The sequence below is a fragment of the Sitophilus oryzae genome, unplaced genomic scaffold, assembly GCF_002938485.1.
Source record: "Sitophilus oryzae breed Bouriz unplaced genomic scaffold, Soryzae_2.0 scaffold_2016_pilon_pilon, whole genome shotgun sequence".
NCBI lineage: Eukaryota > Metazoa > Arthropoda > Insecta > Coleoptera > Curculionidae > Sitophilus > Sitophilus oryzae.
Window position 1 is genome coordinate 3,570 of NW_022146743.1, and position 22,794 is coordinate 26,363.

Below are 22,794 nucleotides of genomic sequence, written 5' to 3' on the forward strand. Positions count from 1 at the left end.
CTTTATTTGGTAATGGTGTGGATCCGGTGGCTGACCTTGAAACGAGTTTTTGCTGCATATAGTCACAGACACTACGCATGCGCACATCTTCGATGTTGCCAAATTGCGAGTTATTTTGGAATTATTTTCAGTAGAAAACAAATATGTGCTTTTCAGTGTTTTTTTTGTCAATATATACCGTATGATCGAAAAAACGGCGTCCAGTTGGCTGGGAAATGACGATTGAGGACATTTTCATAAAATGACAGCGATCTTCATTTCATAGTCATTGCTGACGCTATTTTTTTTTCAATCATAGTACGCGGTATATTATTTTAATATTTCGCACAACACGTGAACGCTTATTATGTATTTTTATAGTCAATAAAATTATATAGAAATAAAACTCTAGATTCCTATCTAGATTATTATGCTACGTTTAAAAAGTGCTTTATTAAAAATTCGGGAAATTAAAAGGGATGTGTCCAAGTTTTTTCTTTTTTTTAAGCTGTAGCTCCATGTCATGTTCATAATAGTTTTTTTTTAACATTTCATCAAAACTACGGAGGCCTTAAAAGGCCTTTTAGCCTCAGCTTCAGCAACATTAACATCATCAGTTACCTTGTTTAATTCTGCTTATACATATATTGCATTAATTTTTCTGCTACATTAAGATTTCTCTATTCTTACACCTAATTTATGTGATTTTCTTAGCATATATGATTTATAAACCATATTTTTCCTAATGGAAGGATGGAATAGGATATGCAAAATTAAGATATTTTAACTTTTATTTTCCAGACCAAGCATAATATATAGTATTAAGATTAAGACATAACAAATATTATAAGAAAGATCTTAATATAAATCACAAACTAAGTCTTAATTTAGTCTTGAATTTCTATTATTATTATTATTCTTATAAAACTAATAAGATCAAAACTCAACCTTCACCATATTGTCAAGATTTGGCATTATAGGAAACAAGAAATTAAGTAAATTAAGAAAAGAATATCAAAGTACACGATATTAAATACTGTAATGTATTCTACGGTACAAACCATCTCCCTTCTAAAGAGAAAAAGATAAAACATAAAGCTTATTTTAGTCTTATCAATACACGGGCGGATACAGGAATTTATTTTAGGGGGGCCCAAAATGAAAAGCAATGTAGAATATGGTTTTTAGGGCGCCATTTTTAACACAAAAGCCTAATATTTTACACAATTCACAGACTTTAGGGGGGCCCGGGCTCCATGGGCCCTCCCCCTGTATCCGCCACTGCTTATCAACACACTCTTCGATAAAATCCACTAACTTGATATTTTTAAGAAATTATGATAAAAACATTAATTATAATCAAAGTATATTATATTAGTAACATTATATAATAGGTAAAATGTTACCTTTATCTCCGATTGACGTTTATTGTTCTATAATAAGACCCGTCATGGTAGTACTTCAAAACATCAATACATATAATCAAAACTATTGTTGCCTGTAAATAACTAGAAATTAAATAACTTGAAAGAAATAAAATAATTCTAATAAGTTTAAAACCATTAAGCAAAAATCCGTAAATGATAAATTTTAATTCTAATGTAAATATATAAATAAATGTTATTATTATTACAATTTTATATATTCATAATACTTTCATTTCACAATCTTCATTATCCTTCTTACCTTAATTTTGGATATCAAGATAAATCTGAAATTATAAAATTAATTATAGAATTCATATTATTATTGATTAACACGCAAAAAAAAAATTTCAACTGCAAATAATTCGAAAATAAACTGCAATTTGGCAACAACGACGATGTGCGCTTGCGTAGTATCGATGATCAAAAGCAGCAAATATGGGCTTCAAGGTCAGCCACCGGATCCACACCTTTACCCTTTATTTTTTTTGTGCTATATTAGAATAGCATTCAACCTGTATACTTTTCTTTCATTTTCTATATAGCCAGGCGTGTAAAACCTTAACGTCAAAACCCAGTTTTTTACAATAATAAGTGCTCTTAACTCCTAAGTTAATTGATATTTCACCTTTGATTTCTTTCTCATCATTTTACTGGTAATTTATATATTTTTATTTTGTGTAGAAATCGAAATTAAGCCCCGTTCTCAGAACAGCGAGTGTCGCCAGCGACACGTCAAGAGAACCAATCAGATTTGTACAAAATTCAAACAGCTGTCAATTTTAAATTTAGTACAGCTCTGCTGTCGACACGACGCAGTTCTGAGAACGGGGCTTCAGAACTGCGTCGTGTCGCGGGCGACACAGATTGACATTTCAAACAACCAATGGGAGCTGTACTAAATTTAAAATTGACAGCTGTTTGAATTTTGTACAAATCTGATTGGTTCTTTTGTCGTGTCGCCCGCGACACGACGTTGTTCTGAGAACGGGACTTGAGAACGGGGCTTTAAGCCCCGTTCTCAGAACTGCGTCGTGTCGACAGCGACACTGATTGACACTTCAAACGACCAATGGGAGCTGTGCTATATTTAAAATTGACAGCTGTTTGAATTTTGTACAAATCTGATTGGTTCTTTTGTCGTGTCGCTGGCGACAGTCGCAGTTCTGAGAACGGGGCTTTAGGCAAAAAAATAGACAAATCTAGGTTTCACCATTTCACCCAATTCTATGTTTGAAAGGCTAAAAAATTTTTTTTTTAAGATTTTTTATCAAGATGTAGATATGTGTAAAAAACGGAACAGGTAATCATAAATACTATACCCAGCCCTAGTTTTTATAGGCCTTCGTTTTCCATAGATCAACCAACAAATTATATATGCTTCATATATGATCCTTGTTTTTTTTGGCTAACGGCTGCTTGCCATTTCAGCACAGATTTCAGCCATTCAGCCCAATGATTCAGCCAGATTATCTATTTTTCTAACATTTAAAATTGGGCACGCACTTCAACCACCACAAAAATCTGAGTGCTAGCATCATTGTTAAATATGTTAGTGATATGTTAAAAAATGCCAAATAAAATAGCAAAGAAGAACGAAGAACGAAGTGTTAACGTCAAATGTCAATGTCAACTTATAGATTTCAATATTTTAAAAAGAAAAGCCAATATTTTTTATTTTTCCATGCCTGGTAATTACAGAAGTTTATATTTTATAAAGTCATATGCAGACAGAGGTTTTTTATCTTTTTTCAAGATAAATAAATGCTTGTTCAAGTATTCTGTGAAATAACAGATATTTGCTGCGATTGAGGTGTTATAGATTGTGTTATAGTTTAGTTAGGTGCACCGTTTAGTTACAAGTTGATAAATATTACACTTATTACAAAACCTTTTCTATAATGGGAGTTCCAAAGTTTTTTAGATATATAAGCGAAAGATACCCCTGTTTAAGTGAAGTAGTTAAGGATTATCAGGTACTGTAAATATAGGTAATATTTCCTTTCTTATTTTTAAACATTGTATATTACCAGATCCCAGAATTTGATAACATGTATTTGGATATGAACGGTATAATACATATGTGTTCTCATCCTGATGATAACAATCCACATTTTCGTATCACAGAGGAGAAAATATTTAAAGATATATTTCATTATTTGGAAGTTTTATTTCGCATGATTAGGCCCCAAAAACTGTTTTTTATGGCTATTGATGGTGTAGCACCAAGGGCTAAAATGAACCAGCAGAGGGGGCGTAGGTTCAGGTCAGCCAAAGATGCAGAAAAACAAGAGGCAGACGCTCTAAAAAAGGGTGAAGTTTTACCAAGCGAATCAAGGTTTGACTCGAATTGTATCACTCCGGGAACTGTGTTTATGGCTCGATTACACGAACAGTTAAAGTATTTTGTAGTAGATAAATTATCAAATGATTCGTTATGGAGAGGAGTGACTGTTATTTTATCAGGACATGAGGTAGATTTTCTTGTTATGCCTTAGATAACATTTGAAACAGATAATAAATTTTAGACACCTGGTGAAGGTGAACACAAAATTATGGATTATATAAGGTATATGAGGTCCCAGCCAGGTTACGACCCTAACACAAGGCATTGTTTATATGGATTAGATGCCGATTTAATTATGTTAGGTTTGTGTACACATGAGCCTCATTTTAGTTTGTTGAGAGAGGAGGTAATCAGTTTTGCCTAATCTCATACAACTATTTTATTATATGTTATGTTGTTTTAAGGTGAAATTTGGAAAAAAGTCTACAAAAAGACTGTCAGTTCCAGAAGAGATTACTTTTTTTTTACTTCACTTATCACTGATGAGAGAATATTTGGAACTTGAATTTGCACCAGTTAAAGAAAAATTGACTAACTTTGAATATGATTTTGAAAAAATCATCGATGATTGGGTAACAAACAATTAACCATGTATATACCTGTAAATATTGATTATAATCTGTTTAGGTTCTTATGGGATTTTTAGTGGGCAATGACTTTATACCCAATTTGCCACATTTGCACATAGCTGATGGAGCATTGCCCATTTTGTATAAAGCATACATGGACGTTTTACCTACATTAGATGGTATTTGAAGCTTTTTATCTTACCAGTTATACAATCTGGTTAATTATTTATTTTATATTGTTTTTTTTAATAATACAGGGTACATTAATGAAGCTGGCACTTTAAATTTATCACGTTTCGAAAAGTTTATGCAGAAACTATCAGACTTTGACATAGAAAATTTTGAAGATATTCGTGATGACAAAATGTTTCTGGAATCAAAAAAATTGATGAATGCTGAAGTATGTTGACAACGAAGTATCATATTGTACAGGGATTGCCAAAATTCATTGAGATTTTGAAAAGAAAATTTAAGAATTTTTTGAGCATGCCCAATAACAAATATAATAAATTTGACATTATGTGGCAAGGTGGCAAATTACAAAAATCCTCTTTACTATGCAACATGAGTGGTTAGGTGTTAATAAACGAAAAATGTTGTTCAGAATTTGTTTCTATGTCTAGAAGAATACCATTTTTCTCAAAAAATGTCTACAATAAAAAAGTTTTTCCTCTTGTAAAGACAATCCTTACGGGGATTTACTGTATGTACAAAGGAAGTTTATAAGATCTAAGGTATAAAATTGCATAATAATACAGAGGACTTCCAAAAATTGCTACTTTTTGAAAGGTTCTGTATATTTATCAAACTTGGTACCTACATAGATCCTGAAACTGATTCTGAAGAAGTTTCCATTTTGACTTTTTTTAACATTTTGTCATCTAACCTCACTTTTTGGATATGTATACCGGGTGCGCCTCAAAAGTGGCTCGCCTCTATAACTTTTTTATTTTTGACACAAAATTATAACCTATAATTTGGCAAGAGTTTGACAACTCTCAAAAATCTTAAGTCGAGTTCATACGCATCGGAGTCCGTTTGTCGTTCATCGTTGCGTCAAACCAATAATATTGAAATATGATTTTGAAATAAAACATGTTTTTAACCAGTTTTATTGGTTTTTGAAATAAACCAATAAAACTGGTTAAAAACAACAAGAGATGACGCATGACGTATTTATTTATAAACCCATACATAGTCAACTTAAAAAACATTAGATACTTTTTTTAGTGAAATAAATAGATTGGTATGGAAGTCATCTGCTTTTTTTCTGTCATCGCCTGTCGAAATCTTACCTGAGAAAAAAAACAGTATACCAAACTTCGTGTTTTATCTGAAAAAATAATAAAGTTATAGGGGTAAACCACTTTTGAGACGCACCCGGTATAAGATTGGTATAGTCTGTCCAAAAAGAGGATACACGACTGTAACAGTCGTATCTGTCATTTTTATTCACAGGTTAATAGTATTTTCTGTCATTTTTTGAATGTCATTTGTCGAAATCTCTCCTGATTTGTTGAAAAGACTACAATTTGCCGCCTTAGATTTTTTTTTGTTATCGGACACAATGAAATTCTCTATAAACTTTTTTGAATAACTTAATATTTAAAATTTCTCATTTGCTGTGAACTTTTTGGCACACCCTGTGTAATTGACAATTTTAGGATTTTCTTCAACCACTCATTGTTGATCCAAAAGTTTTCAAGGAATTATCAAACATGTTTGCTTACAAACCTAAAGGGAAATCTTCTTCACAGAAAGATGTAATTTTTTATCTAATTTTAATTAGTAAAATATCACAAGTATTTTTTAGACTCAGCAGAATAATGGAGATAGAGATATTCCAGGAGAGTTGCTTAAGTCTGAAAAATCCAAATCTAATACCGATTCGCAATTAGCAGCTCTTATTAAGGACACTGATGATATGGTAGTCTTTAACATTAGATTTAACTTACTCTTATTTTTTTATGAAATATTTTTGTAGTTTTCAGAAGAATCGGAAAACGATAGTGATAAAGATGAGGACGAACTGGCATTTGAAAATTTTAAAAAGGACTACTATAGAAATAAGCTAGACTATGAGAATGTCACACCGTAAGTTTTTATTTAATAAATGTAGTACACAATTAAATTAAATAAGTAATAATACACGTGATCCGAATTGTATATCAATATAGTATCTGGATAATCATGTGACTGAAATTACAAATTTGGGAACTTTTTATTTTTTTTTAAATTAATCATAATTTTTTCTAATCATAATTTCTTTAATCATAATTAATCCATCTAATCTGACAAGTAAAACGTTTATACTTGGCTTAAAACGTAAAAATGAATTTTGTTGAGAAAATATTGGTGTCAGTAAAATACATTTACTCTAATTTTAATTTATTTTAATTAATGAACAGTGCTTTCCATATAATAAATAAAATGAAAAATATAGGAAATAATATACATGTACTGATTTCTTTCGAAAATCGTCAACTATGAAACTATGAACCCTTCCTGGACACAAACGGTACATTGTGAGACACGAAATTCTAGAGAGAAACAAGCCCTATAACATAGGATACAACATTTTAATGAATAGTGCTTTCCATATAATCAATAAAATGAAAAATATAGGAAATAATATACATGTACTGATTTCTTTCGAAAATCGACAACTATGAAACTATGAACCCTTCCTGGACACAAACGGTACATTGTGAGACAGGAAATTGTAGAGAGAAACAAGCCCTATAACATAGGATACAACATTTTAATGAACAGAGCTTTCCATATAATCAATAAAATGAAAAATATAGGAAATAATATACATGTACTGATTTCTTTAGAAAATCGACAACTGTGAAACTATGAACCCTTGTTACTTTTCTTACTCTTCTTACTCGCTGTTGACGAGGTGGTGACTTATCCGTAGGCTCCAATATGATGGCGTCTAACGTAACAAATTCTGCTGCAGTCCGTATATGGGCGTTATATATCCTTGTATTCTTTAGTCATTGGTTGTAACTGTTTTTTTTTATTTTTTTAGTGAGGTACTGCGGGATCAGGCTGAAGGATATGTCAGAGCAATACAGTGGAACTTGAATTATTACTACAATGGCGTGTGCTCTTGGTCGTGGTATTATCCCCACCATTATGCCCCTTACATTTCCGATATTAAAGACTTTTCCAATTTAAAAATCGACTTTGAATTGGGACAACCTTTTAAACCATATGAACAAGTAAGCAATTCGTTTGTACCGTACAGTGTGTCCCATTTTCTGTGTGTTTTATAGTGTTTCTCGTTTATGTGTAGAGCAGCAACAAAGATGCGGTTAACTCACCACTTCTCTACGTCTTTATGAAACTAAACATGCTACACACAGATTTGTCCTAGCCCTTTTAGTTCCTGAAATACTGGGCGAATTTGAAATTGTTGCATTTTTTGATTTCCTTCTTTACATTCTTGTATCTTATATCTTATCGATAACACACAGTGATCTGAAAATCTGAAAATTCCAAACAGACGATACAGGGTGTCCCAAGACCCTGTATCAACACTAACATTTTTTTTTATAAATTTTTAGATATTTAGTTTTATTTTTACAATTTACGACAATCTGTTTACATATTATATTGTGTTTGAATATATACATTTGATGTTGTAATTAAATCTATGTACGCCATACGCTAAATAATAAACACTAACATAATTATATGAAGTTATACACCAGCAATTTTTTTTCAATGACCCCATCTGAAGTACTGCACACTTTATATATTTTATAGACAACGGTTCAGAACTATGACTTGTATTTGTATTATTTGTGGTGTTGAGAAAAAAATACCATTATGTAATAAATTGTCACACATCATACATTTTTTCAGCTGTTGGCAGTTTTGCCGCCGGCCAGTAAAGACCTTTTGCCATCTGCTTATCATGCTTTGATGACCAGTGAAGAATCAGTAATGAAAGAATATTATCCTGACAACTTTGAAACTGATTTAAATGGTAAAAAGCAGGAATGGGAAGCTGTTGTATTGATACCTTTTATGGACGAGGTATGTGAATTTATTTTGTATTATTTTCTTTATTTAAAATAAGTTATTTTAAATTAGGCTTGACAGTGTTTTCTTTAATATTTTATTTGTTTTTATAAGAATTTCAATTTTGAAAGAAATTTAAAAAAAATACACAAAACTGTTTTTTGAGTTTTTACTGGTTCCAAGTGTCAACAAACAAAGGAGTTTTGTGTAAAGTTAAATTGTGTTCAATTAACTTGTTTAATTCCAAAAATACTTAGTAGTTCTATATCCACAAAATATTGAGATATCCTGTATAAGCCTGGTGCATTCTCTGCCTGTGCTGCCACCATCGGAGAATATCATAAACAACTGGTATAGTTAATATAGTAACAAATAATATAGTAACGAATACACGGGTTTAAATAGCGAGTATACGAAACATTTATTATATAATTATTCTAAAAGGTCTAACTTGTATTATAATTTATTATTTCAACTAAAAATATACCTAATATCAGTAGCGAGCATAGTTTTACGCACTGTTTTTGCTAGTGGGGTCATAATTGGGGTTATTTCGGCTATAACGAAATTTTTTAAAGATTCATAATAGTAATTTTAGAAGATGTTCATAAAACATTTAATCACTAGTTGATTAAAAAAAAGTATTCCATTAATATTGCAAATTATATTTTCTCCTCTCAATTTTTTGATCATGTAATGAGCACTTTGTTTACTCTTGGCTTTTGATCAGATCGGTGTGAGAAACTGTGAAGCTATAAAAATGTTGTTTCGGAAAAAATATCCGGGAAAGTTGAATTATTGAATGTTATTGCACCCAACAACGCCCTAATTGCGCTCTCCTTCACGCGATAACATTTTTTCAGCAATTTTGTTAACGTTTGAAATTGTCACAACACAACATGACGCCTAGTTCGTTTTTTTTTACTTGTTTTTTACTCGTATTACCCGAAATAGCGTTACATCACACAAACCTCGTACCTGAGTGTTTTATAGTTTCAGTAACTGCACTAGTAAAAAACTAAAATACTTAAATATTATGACAAAGCCACGATTTCAAAATTATTTTAATGCGATCAACATGAACTGTAACCGGGATGGCGTATAGTACATAGCGAAAATTTCTGATTTTTGCCGTATACAGCGCTGTGGTCGGAATTTTTTGAAATCAACTGAAATACACCAAGTCTGTTAATGCATACCTTACATTTTCTAAGTAAATAAAAAAGTTTGTAAAGTAAATGTTCTAGTTCAAAAAAATAGTTAAAGCCTTTTAAAAAGTGAGACAAAATGAAATGGACACTACTATTTTCCCATTTCAGAAATTGCTTTTGGAAAGTATGCAATCATGTAACGACAAACTAACTCCCGAAGAGTTACGGAGGAACCAGCCCGGTCCCATGCTGGTTTACACTTTACCAGTCAGGATATGGGCCAGTACGACGCTCCCGGCTATTTCCCTCCAGTGAAACGTATCGCGCCAAACTGATGCCTCTTACTATAGAGAGCATCAGGGTACCCCGCGACAAGTTGGTCAAAGGGGCTTATCCGGGAGCCAGTTTTGACGTATACTATCCTGGGTTTCCTACCATGAAGCACCTGAAATATACCGTAAGTTTATAGTAGTTTATATAAAACATTGAATATAATGGCTAAAGAGGGAATATATAGGCAAAATTAGTTAGATGACCAAAGGTTTTTAATATGACTGAATTAAATTGTGGTGTATCAGTAGCGTTATACTGATTTGGTCATTTTTGAAGTTATTTTATCATTTTAGAAGTGGGGTCTTGATTTTAACGTGTAAGACAGAGAATAATATAAATGACCGGTTGACCGACAGAGAGACAAAACCAAAAAGCGGCATACAGTGTTGCCGGTTTTTACGTTTGTAGGAAAATTTGTGTAGAAAAAAAAATAAACTCTAAGGTTCCAACCATGGATGCAATATTTTCCATAAACGCCTACTTGTGCTGTTTGAACTTTTGATGCAAAATCCGGCAATACCGCATAGAAGACATGTACCAACCCAAGTTTTATCTCTTTTTAATACATTTGATTTTTTTAATACGTCTTACACGTTAAAATCCAGACCACATTTCTAAAATGACCAAATCGGTATATTTTTTCAACATGTTAAAATATAAAGCAGAGTATACTTAGTAATTTGCTGGTCTTGTTTTATGAAGTCAGTAAAATTATAATTATTAATATTGATTTAAAAAAGTAAATTTATAATTATTAATATTTATTTAAAATACAGGGTGAGTCACACAGTGAGATAAGTGTAAATATTTTAGGGTTGGTATATTTCGACCCCAGTAACACTGAAATAAATTGGAAATTGGTATAATTTCAAAAAAAACATTTTGGAATTTTTAAATTTTAGTTAAAAACATATCTTCATAATAAGACAACATAGTTAGTAGATTAAATTTGCTAGAAATAAAACCCAGAAAACATCCAGAGGTTCTCAAAATTTAAGCATTTTTTTTTATTTTCGAATTAAAACAACTCGGTTATTAGGACTTACTTGAAAAATGGTAAAGAGAAAACATGTCTCTTTTATCGAGGTTTACCAGCCCTGAAAATATTTCCTATTTATTAAAACTCACCCTGTATATTTCCGTTAAAAATAAAGAACTTAATGTAATTTTTAATAAAAATTCAGACATTCTACTGATATGATACAGATACGGATACATTATCTGTGGCACAATATTTTATGGATAACATCAGAAATTTTAACTAATATTCCGATTAAAATATTTAATTTAACTATTAAAATATTGCCTTAGGCCCAGCTAGAGAAGGCGAAAGTACGTGTGTTTGAGCAACCCAGTCGTTACGAGAATATGATACTACAAAAATTATACAGGAGGAAGAAATAGACGGGGAAAATGACGTTCCAGTTCATATGTTAAACACGAATGTTTTTGTTGGTTGGCCCCATTTAATTGAAGCAAGGTATTCAGATAATTTTTTTGCCTCACCCTAATACATTAAAATATCGATTCATCGATACATCAACAAAATTCACCTTCTTAACAGCACTTAGAGGACATAAAAGGTCATTACTACCGCTTTCCCGTTCAAAATATTCTAATAAAGTTGCGATGATTTTTTTACGGCTGTTAAGCTATCTTGTACACTTTGCACTAAAAGAGGTTCTAAAAAGAACAATGTTCGTCTGCAAGGTCTGCTAGTAAAAATGTTTCAGCTTAAAGTATCACAACACAATTCATTTAAACCAAAAACTCGTAATACAAAACTTAAGTGTCAAAACGAATGACAGTGTCAGGAAATAAATATATAAATGTGGCAACTTGACATTTTCTACAGCAGAGCTACCACCTGAATCCCCAGCGGGAAATTTAAATTACAGTTAGTCAGCCCGGCGCCGAATATGTCCATCGTTGGCAACAATGAATTTAAAAATCGCCCCTGGATTGCGTAACTAAAAGTTTAATTGGTATCGAATATATTTCTTTTACCGTGTATTGATTGATATATTATTATATTTGCTCACTCATCAATGTTGAAAGCGATGTATTTTAGGGTTGTTGCCATATCAAACGCCAAACGAAAATATATTAGTATGGGAGGCCAGAATCAGTACAATACCGAAGAGTACGACAAAAAGAATTACTTCGAGACACTATATGGTGGTATAGTTGACAGGTAATAAATACGTTTAATAATAGAAGCATTTCTATTGGTAGTAATTTGAATTTTTAAGGTACAAGAACAATTTGGGTGTTGAAGTAGGAGATGTACAAATTGTGTGCCACGTACAAGTAATGATCGGTCGCAAATACGTGTTTTCCCCTAGCGGCCGTTTGACTTTGGAGAAACAATTTTCTGAAAACACTGCGGTATATCCGTTGCAAACGGTGGTATCGGAAATAAGTGTTTTTGATCAACACCATTCGACGTTTAGAGATGTCCTGGACGTTTTTTCGGAAGGGTCCATTTGTTTCACGTTGTGTAATCCATATTATGGGTCTCAAGGAATCGTAAGTCTACTCACTTGTTACAGGATTATGACGAACGACAGGTCTTGAGGACTGTCCATGTCGTCAGTTCAAAAAATCTACTGATAAAATTCGATTTTTATGCATCGGTTGTCCGACGATACGATTTTAATTTTATTGGTTGAATTTAAAGACTTCGATTGGTTAGGAAATTATGCAGTCTTTAAATTTTTTGCATTTTCATGCATTTTAAATTTATTGCATTTGTCATTGGTGTTATTTTATATTTTCATTTTCATAACGATTTTGGTGTTTTACTTATAGCACAGAATATCTAGCTACGCAACAGAAAAATACTCGAAATGAAAGAGCTAAAATTGCACAAATAGAATACTAGATGGCGCGACAATATCATAATCAGAATATAATTAGAAATTTTGAACTTTCGGTTTTGGATCGACGGCTCGTCGACGGCCTTATAGCTCGGCTAAATATGCACAGTGCCAGATTCAAAAAGACTTGAATTGGCATCCCATTCTTTTTACTGTGTATAATGCCAGTATGTGTTTCTTTATATTCTTCTTTTCTTGTCAGATACACTTATATTAATTATTCCTTTGGCTATTAAAATAGTTTTAAGTATATTATTACAAAACATATACATTTTTAATATACACTACCTTATAATGTTAACTAAGAAAATACCTTTAATTACCTTAAAAATTAATAATATACAGGGCGATTGATAGTGATATTTATTAATGCTGGAACGTTAGTAATGAAATATAAGTTTAATAATAATGGAAATAATTTATTAAAATGCAGTACAAAAAATGTTAACTGACTAAAAAATACTATAATAACAAATTTCTTCCGTTTGCCACGTTATTTATATAGACCTAGGTAGATTTTAAAAAGTGACACAGGTACAATTAATAATATATTAGTTCAACATAAAAGTTGCCGTCACGACATCGAACAATAAATTAAAATTCGTAAAATAAATTAAAATTATTAATTAAACAAATCTTTATAAAGAAACGCAAATATACCAAATTTGGGCCCAATCGAACTCCAGGAAATGATATCATAATAGTGTACTATATTATGTACACCGCTCGATATACTTTAAGGTACCATAATATTACAATATCAGCGAAGATCCGTAGTATACGAAGTTTAAGCCCTATTGCCGCCATGTACCTAATATTGCTATGTCATCAAATATGGTACTATAGAAGGTACCACTTTATATGCTCCATGGTACCACGATATTACAATGTCACTGAAGATATAGTATACCAAGTTTAAGCCCAATCGAACGCCATGTATCGTAATATAGTACTATATTATGGTATCACTTGATATGCTTCTGAAAAAAACGGCGTCCAGTTGGCTGGAAAAGGACGATCGATGACATATCCCATATAAATTTACATATAAAATGGCAGTGCTATTCATTTCATAGCTATCGCTAACGCCGTTTTTTCCCGATTATACAATATGAACTTGGTATGAACCAGATTATTTTCTTTTATCTATGGTATGAACACAATCGAACGTCAGGAAGTGGTATCATAATAGTAGAACAATACTTATTATATTGTCGCCGAATTACAATGAAAATTCAGGATTCAATTATACAATCAAACGTCAGGAAGTGATTGTAATTTAGCTCATAAGATTTAATTCCAACTAACATGGTAAACTGAAAAAAACAGGTCTGATCTATTTTAATATGTTTAAATAATGTAGCAAATTTGAAGGTAGGCTTTATCAGGAAGTATTACGATATGAATTACACAATGGCAACACTGCAGAAAATTCTTTTAAATTTTGTTTGTAGAAAACTGTTTTCTTTTAAATTTATTGCCCTCTATTATGTAGTAGCGAAACTACCACATCAAAATATCTGATTTGGAGACAGACTTTTAAAGCCTGTCTCCTTTTGCTACCTACAATTTTATACATGTAACGAGGCTTCTGTTGCGTAGCTAGATATTCTGTGCTTATAGTCTTTACTAAAGAGCTAGCAACGTTTTTGAGAGAGAATTTTAAGAAAGCTGGTTCTTTAATATATCCTTTGCTATGCTCTCCTGAAGAGAGTGCGGACCGTCTGGCTGCCGGTAGACGTTGCGTTCACTACTGCGCATCATACATCATATCTGTATTCAACATTTGTTCACTACTGCGCATCACAAATTCGCCCTGTATTTTAGGAACTAAGGAGGCTAGAACAAACCTACGTGTAGCATATTTAGTTTCATAAAAAAGTAGCAAAGCAATGTGACAATTGCATCATTATCTACTTATAAACGAGAAATCCCATAAACAGACGAAAATGGGATACCCTGTCAGATGTGATGCGCAGTAGTGAACCGCAGTAGTCTACCGGCAGCTAGACAGCCCAGGAGAGCATAGCAAAATATATCTTGAGGAACCAGGGGTGGAACTCTGTAACTAAATAGCGATCGGTAGCGATGAAGAATACTGTCGCTTGCCGTTTAGTTTGTACGACCAAGGTCAGTATTCTTTATCGCTACCGATCGCTATTTAGTTACAGAGTTCCACCACAGCTTTCTTAAAATTCTCGTTTTCCTGATGTTGCTACTAGCTCTTGTATTATTATATTTTTATTAAGGTTAGATTAAATTTGTTAAAAAAGTGTCAAAACGTCCGTTATCGTACGGTCTCTTTCCGTTGAAGGGATGGAGTAAAAAATTTACAGATGAAAAAAAAGGCGCGAAAATGCTATGAATCAGAGCGCCGTCGGACCATCGTATCAATGGATAATGGACGCATTAAAATCAAGCTTAATTCTACCTAGTATTAAATTTGATATAATGATTATTTTTACATATTCTGAAATCAATTTTCAGGTACTGGACAGTCGTGAAATCATCGCCAGAGGAAGGATAAAAGTCTGCATATCTGTTACAGAAGAGCCAGACTTTGAACATATAAGACGCAAATACGCTGAAAGTGCCAGAGCCTACAAGCCATTGCATGTGGTTTCTAGCCAACTAGGTTATTTTTTTATTTATTCTTAGGGCAGGGTCTTGATTCTATTTTTTTTTGCAAAAACTAACTAAAATATTGCAGTTTTAAGTTACCTCGTATCTCAATTGTCTGACAACTTGTCAAAAAAAAAACACTATACAACTTTTTATGTGTTATCTTGGTTTGGACAGGTTTTTTGGTTGTTATACCAGTGGCGTACTTACTTTTTTTATGTTGTTAGTCTGGAAGTTATTGCACACTGCACAAGTGACTATTTTTGAAGCATTTCTTCATAATAATCTCATATTTTTTCACTCATTGGCTCACGAATAATTTTGACAGTCGAAAGGGCTTAGAATTAAGGGTTTAGGTCTTCTAATTTATGTAATACTGATTTTATGACGTATATTTCAGGAATGAGTCACATTTTGTTTTCAAGAACCACAGGATCAATATTCGTGTCTGTAAAAGGATCGTCGAAAGATGTTAATATTGGGCTAGATCTTAAACTTAACAAGAGAAACAAGGAAACTCCAGGTTACACGAAAAGAGTGGGTACTACGTGGTACTACTCGGACAAATGTCTCGATTTAGTAAGACAATATACCGAAAAGTTTCCAGAGGTTTTTTGCTTTTTTTGTCAAAACGTAAATAAACATGAAATCGCCGCAAAGGATATATTTTCCGAAGATATCTGGTATTAAATATCATTAAACCAATGGAAATGAACGACATCAACAGTTCTTGTTTTAGCGAGAAAAAAATGAGCGAGTTGCAGACCTGGCTAAAAAGTTTGCCCACATTTAATTCGGAAAAGCAAACGTGTGGTAGCAACTATATAGAGCAGGATATTGTGCAAAAAATAGAATCTACTGTAGATGAATTTTTAAAGATTGCTCAGTCTAAGAAAATTACAATGCAGGTCAAACCTTCGCTTCTTTATAAGGTAAAATTTTATTGAATTTATTATGTATGTACCTTACACTATTTTTATTTCATAACTGATATAGGTTGTTAATTTTTGACTTGGTCACTGTAGGAGCGTGGTCTGGATTTTAAAGATTAAGACATTGAAAAAAGTTGGGTTGATACATTTCTTCTATGCGGTGTTTCCGGATTTTGTATCAAAATTTTATACCGCCCCAGTAAGCGTTTAGGAAAATGTGTTTTTTTTCATAACAAGGGGCCGTCTTCTGCCGGAAACACTGCGACCTGTGAGGTCTATTGTGTTTATCCCCCTTCTATATCTGCACCCATTCTCCTATCCCTGTGCCCTGCACTAGCTTATGCAGGTCCTTGATAGGATGGGGGAGCATAGTTCTTCCGGTTCTAGCCTAGCTTTCCCAAATAAAAAGTGTCGCTTGCGATCCAGAGCCTCGCAATGACATATTATGTGCTCCGCTGTTTCGGGATCTTTATCGCAGAGTCTGCAGCAAAGACTTCCTTGATACAGGTTGAGCTTGTTCAGGTAACACTTGACAGCCATGTGTCCTGTTGTAAGCATTAGCAGTTCTTTTGCGGTTTTAGATCTAGGTCCTTGGATAAAAGCCTTGCTGTGCCTGTGCGCCTGTCTGTTTCTCCAGTGGACATTGTGCTTTTCCCTGGTCCAGAGTTTTTACGAAAAATGTTGCATCTAATAAGAATCAATTTACAGCTGTTGTAAAATGAGTAACTAACTGTGGAAATTAAAGATCCAACCCTACGAAAAATGTTGCATCTAGGGTTGGATCTTTAATTTCCACAGTTAGTTACTCATTTTACAACAGCTGTAAATTGATTCTTATTAAGCCTCGGTCTGAGAACTACGATGTGTTGCTGGGGAATCTACGAAAACAAAGTTGTTAGTTTAGTAAGTAAAGTCAAAATTGACAGCTGTTTGAATTTAGTACAAATTTTATTAGATCTATGGCGTGTAGCCCCTGATATTGCGTAGTTTTAGAACGAAGCTTTACACTATAAAATACGATTCTGAACTAATCTGAACAAACCAATGAATATTTATTTCTATGGTATTTGTAAGGGGTGATTGCAGATTTATTTCATGTTTTCATGCAACTGCTGAGCATTAGTAAATAACTTAGATATATTATCTTCGTTTATTATGTTATTTCACGTACGAACCGACAACACTGTATGCCGCTTTTTATTTTGTCTTTGTCTATCAACTGGTCGTATACCGATTTAGTCATTTTAGAAGTGTGGTCTGGATTTTAACGTGTACGACAGAGAATAATATAAATAACCAGTTAACAGAGAGAGAGAGACAAAATCAAAAGCGGTATACAGTGTTGCCGGTATTTACGTTTGTAGGAAAATTTGTGTAAAAAAAAACTATTTTAATTTTTTTTATATATACTATTGAAATAAAGATAGATAAATATAATCTATTACATTTATAGTAAAATGGGTAACTAATTGAAAAATAAGGTTCCAACCCTAGATGTTACGTGTTCCATAAACGCTTACTTGTGTGGTTTGAATTTAACCCAACTTTTATCTCTTTTTGATACATCACTATCTTACACCTTAAAATCCAGACCACACTTCTAAAATGACCAAATCGGTATATCTAGCTCTGTCGTATGCATAAAAATACAGAAAATACACGGAAATAAAGTGACCAGGGCCATAAAATTATAGTTTTAATAATTCTGTGGAAACTATATAATTCTATAAATTTATTAGTTACGGTCAAACTATAGACTGTCCATCCATTGAATGTATGACAATGACAGTTGTTGTCATTTTAATTCAGCAGCGTATTATTTTTTGGATGTTTTGTCGCCCAAAATCAATAAAAAAATCTCATGCTGGACGAACTATAGTTGAAAAATAATTAATGACTTTTCGCATCTAAGCGCTGTTTCTTGTATTTTCTATTTCAGCCCGAGATACAAAGTAAAACTTTGGCACCTGACGATAAAATGACAGTAGAAATACTTGACAGAATAATAAATACCAGGAAAGGTTTTAGTGTACCGTTTGGCCTTAAAGGCACGGTCATAGCTAAAACCGAGTCATTAACCAACAACGATATGGACGTTTTGTACGACGTGGTATTTGACAAAACGTTTAAAGATGGTATGACTCTAAACTGTTCAGCGGAGAGAGGGTATAGATTACCCAAAACTGCGTTTATAAACATTTCTTATGGTAGAAGATTACTGGAGGAGAAAACAGGAAAACAAGGTTATATACATTCAAAATATAGTCTGTCCAGCGAAAGAATCTGTTATTTTAATTCAAAATTATTTTGAATGTCGTTTTTCGGAATGACATATTCTCTGGCTGGACAGAAAATACTTTAATTTGAGACTATTTTAGGTTTTTTAAAATATTTGAAACCAAATACTTGTATTTTAGGATCTTTGGGTAGCATTAGCAGAATCTGGGCAAAAGCAATCTATTGTTCTGCTCAACAATAATAGTCAGAGATTCTTCAATCAGTTCAGTCAAAATAATCAACTGGGTCTAAATCAAAACAAATCATATTTACCTAATTACAGCCAAGCTGAGCATAATCTACAAGGTTCGGCGTTTGCTAGTTTTAATAATCAAGCCAACGAACCGCCATACCAAAAAAAACCAACAGCAGCAAATTTTGCCTTACAACTCATCTACGCAGGTTGAATCCAGTTTTCAACCAAGGCAAATAAAAAGTTGGAAAAAAGACTGATGAAGAAAACCAACAACTTCAAAGAAAGTTTTGGTATTTAACTTGATTTATTTTGATTTTTTTAATATAACAGTTTTTTTTAAAGACAAAACTGAAAATCCGTCTCTCTACCAAGTATGCCACCAAGGACTGTAAATACGGAATATCTGAAAAATCTTTTGAAAATAGGCATGTCAGAAAACAAGGAACTGAATGCGCCTAAAAATAAAATTAAACAAGTTGAACCAGTTCAAGATTCAACCCCTAAAAGTACATCATCTAATAATAATAGTAATAATAGCGGGAATCTGTCTTTTTGAAATGTTGGCTGCTGTAAGTTAATGAACATTATTAAACAATTTCGGGTGTTTGATTGAATGATTTGTGGTTGTAGAAAGTTGCGAAGCTCCCTCTAGTGTCAGGTTATTAACTTATTATCAGTCAAATAACCTAGGAATTCCAAGGTATCAGTATTTCCAGTCGGATGGTCAGTATAGAGCTCAAATCACTTTGTCTAATGGAGAGATTGTGATGGGAAAGCCCGGTCAGAATAAAGAATTAGCCACTGAAAATGTTGCTTCTGATGTGTTACATATACTGATTCAGAGGGTAAGTTGTTTTTATTTAAATGTAGGTACTTGTAGAGAATCGTCTCATGTGGGATTTTGTTTGAAAAAGTAGTCACTTTAGAGGGGACAATAGAGATTCAAAAATTGTCACGGTAGTTAATATGCAATAAGAGTTTGAACTGAACTTGCGCTTTCACAAATTCCATATTTATCTATCTTTTCTTTTTAATTATTTTCTGCCTTAACATTTCTTGAGGCTTTCTTAAAATGTAGAACTTTCGCTATACGCTTGGTGCATTCTCCGCCGGTGCTGCCACTATCGCAGAATATCGTAAATAACTGATATATACAAATACACGGGTTCAAATAGCGAGTATACGAAAAAATGATTATTTAATTATTCTAAAAGTGTCAGGAAGTATAATTTGTCAAAATTCTAAAAATAAAAAAGTAAATATCTAATAAGGTCTAACTGGTATTATAATTTATTATTCCAGCTAAAAAAACTTTTTAGATGAGTTCAACTACGGTAGCGAGCACAATTTTACGCACCGCTTTTGCTAATGGGGTCACAATTGGGGCTATTTCGGCTATATCGAAATTTTTTAAAGGTATATAATTATAATTTTAAAAGATGATCATAAAACATTAAACTAGTTGATTAAAAAAAGTATGCCATTAATATTGCCAAATTATATTTTATTCTCTCATAGTATATGTCTATTTCAATTTTTGATTATGTAACGAGCATTTTGTTTACTAACTCGTTTTGTTGAACTGCTTGAATCCCTTTTTGCTTTTGCTCAAATCGGTGTGAGACACTAGGGAGGTATAAAATGTTGTTTCGGGAGAGTTGAATATAATATATCTGGGAAAGTTGAGTTATTGAATGTTATTGTACCCAACAACGCTCTAATTAGGCTTTCCTTTACGCGTTAACATTTTTTCGGCTATATTGTCGCAACACAACACCAATGCCTAGTTCGGATTCTTTTTCACTTATTTTTTACTACGCGAAACAGCGTTACATCACGCAAACCTCGTACTTGAGTGTTTTATAGCTTCAATAACTGCACTAGAAAAAAAAACTAAAATACTTAAATATCATGACAAAGCCACGATTTCAATACTATTTTAATGCGATCCACATGAACTGTAACCGGGACGGCCTGAAATACATAGCGAGAATTTCTAATTTCTGCCGTATACAGCGCTGCGATCGGAATTTTTTGAAATCAACTGAAATGCACCAAGCATATATCACTGCCATCTTAATATAGGAATTTATCTTATTAGTATCTTCTATCACTTAATTTTACTATATCTTGAAGTCATGTATTTTGCCAGTAATTAAACTCACTTATACACTGAAGAAATATGTAGAATTTAATTGGAAGATATTTTTGAATACCCCCAGAAAAATGTTTTTTTTTCTTTCAGGCTAAGGGAACTGATGCATCACATGGACCAGATAAAAATCTTCCTGTGCCGCCCAAAACCTGGGTTAAGCCACAACAAGAGAGTACCGCTAGTGAAACAAAATCATCACGGCGTCGTAACGATCAGGCTCTTAAAACAGCCCTTCACAATCCTTTCGTTCCTACGCAAGTTATTAAAAGGCAGAGTAGCAAAAGTATTAGCGAAACTACTCAAGGTGATAATAGTGTATGCGTGTCTGCATCTTCCAAAACTCAAAAACATCTTAAAAACACGGATAAACCTGCCAAGAATAACGAAAAAGAGAATGGGGTAAGTTAATTAAATTTTGTAATTTTATTATTATTGTAACATATTTAATTTCAGAATCATCAAAATAACCATCATAAGGCAAAGAAGAATAGACTACCTAGAATTGCTGCAAATTTTTCTCAATGTAAATGAATCTATTTAAGAGCAAAAAAACCTTTTTATTTTTAGTTATTAGATTGTTTAACGAGAAATAAAAACTATTTTTTTAATATCTTCTTTATTAAACATTATATTAAATTTATATTATTTTGAGAAAACTAAAGGAATCATTATAGATAGACGGATTTTTACTTTGAAATTCAACAAAAAACAAACAACAATTTAGGAAATGTGCGTCCTTATGTTTAATACACTTCTGTACGCATGTTTTATACGTTTTTGTGCAACAATACAGCAACGTAAAAAACTGTTTTGGATCTTTTTTATACACATCCCTGTTCCCTGTTAAAATAAATGTTTTTTAACCCCATTCCTACTTTAAATCATATATAAATTAAAAGTCATATAATCATTAAACATCCACAGAGCACTATTTTTAAACCATCCTGACGTGACAAGTTTGTTTATTATTATGAAAAGTATTTAGAAAAGTTTAAAAAAAGTAAATGTCCGGTATTTCGATTTTTCCATTAAAATAGAGAAATAAACAGAATGTTTGCAAGCAATATTGATAAAATAGTAGAAGATTTGGAGCGACAAGAACTAGAGGTATTTTGAAGTTCTGTATTATGTCGATTTTATTTAACAATTAATTATTCTAGGCTCCTACCGGAATTGCTAGTCCGCAGGTTTACTCTAGATTATTAGCGTTTTATCTTTACCAAAATGATTTGTAAGACATATTATTCCAGAAACGTTACATATTTGGTTTATTGTTATGTCCATTCTTTTAGATGCAATGCCAAGTTTTTGTGGAAGAGAATTCCTTCGAGTATTAAAAGCAGTAATCCAGAAATAGGATGTATATGGACAGTAGGACAACATTTATGGAAAAGTGACTTTACAGCCACATATACATCTTTAAATGCAGTGAGTTGGTCAGATACAGTATCAGAAATAATGAAAAATGTTCAAGGTATTGAATATATGCAATTGCTGTATATTGTTTTTCTTATTGTTATGTATATCACCTTTAGATGTTGTGAGATCCAGAGCAGTTGATTTGATTTCTCAGGCATATTCTTCAATAACATTAGATACAGTTTCTGCAATGACAGGCTTGCCACCAGATGTGTGTGCAGCAGCATGTTCGGAAAGGGGTTGGCGTGTGGAGCATGAAACCAAAATGATTTACCCAATTAGAAAAATACCCGATCCAATAGTTCAGCCTAGTAGCGAGGATCAGTTGTATAAACTAACAGATTTTGTATCTTTCTTGGAAAATTAAAGAGTTTTTTTCTTAATTTATATAATAATATCTAATAAACTATAAAATTATTAAGATTTCTTTTCATATTTTTTTATATTAAGATGTTTTTTTTGCCTTTCTTATATGC

At 32.4% G+C, this 22,794-nt stretch overlaps 2 protein-coding genes across 2 annotated transcripts; both read left to right on the plus strand.

The window, feature by feature from the left end:
• The first annotated feature begins 3,066 nt into the window (after nt 1-3,066).
• Nucleotides 3,067-21,574, plus strand: LOC115884129 (5'-3' exoribonuclease 1-like). The gene is given in 27 exon segments (XM_030902628.1): nt 3,067-3,379; nt 3,437-3,877; nt 3,932-4,096; nt 4,155-4,322; nt 4,378-4,498; nt 4,577-4,719; nt 5,984-6,082; nt 6,133-6,246; nt 6,304-6,413; nt 7,357-7,549; nt 8,196-8,369; nt 9,674-9,761; nt 9,764-9,819; nt 9,822-9,962; nt 11,150-11,215; nt 11,218-11,318; nt 11,910-12,032; nt 12,091-12,367; nt 15,205-15,352; nt 15,740-16,022; nt 16,079-16,271; nt 18,211-18,514; nt 18,702-18,950; nt 19,170-19,271; nt 19,375-19,589; nt 20,990-21,298; nt 21,353-21,574. Coding segments are annotated over 27 exon segments (4,536 nt in total). The 5' UTR covers nt 3,067-3,304; the 3' UTR covers nt 21,431-21,574.
• Nucleotides 21,575-21,858: 284 nt separating this feature from the next.
• LOC115884124 (COP9 signalosome complex subunit 8-like) lies at nt 21,859-22,722 on the plus strand. The gene is made up of 4 exons (XM_030902622.1): nt 21,859-22,006; nt 22,060-22,130; nt 22,192-22,373; nt 22,435-22,722. The coding sequence occupies exons 1-4, from the start codon at nt 21,950-21,952 to the stop codon at nt 22,683-22,685; spliced, it is 561 nt and encodes a 186-aa protein (XP_030758482.1). The 5' UTR covers nt 21,859-21,949; the 3' UTR covers nt 22,686-22,722.
• The last annotated feature ends 72 nt before the right edge of the window (nt 22,723-22,794 follow it).

Excerpts from the sequence above, each read along its gene's own strand:
- LOC115884124 (XM_030902622.1), top strand. The coding sequence starts at position 21,950 with ATGTTTGCAAGCAATATTGATAAAATAGTAGAAGATTTGGAGCGACAA. Across the intron at positions 22,131-22,191 it reads TATCTTTACCAAAATGATTT|ATGCAATGCCAAGTTTTTGT; the intron begins GTAAGACATATT and ends CCATTCTTTTAG. Across the intron at positions 22,374-22,434 it reads AATAATGAAAAATGTTCAAG|ATGTTGTGAGATCCAGAGCA; the intron begins GTATTGAATATA and ends TATCACCTTTAG.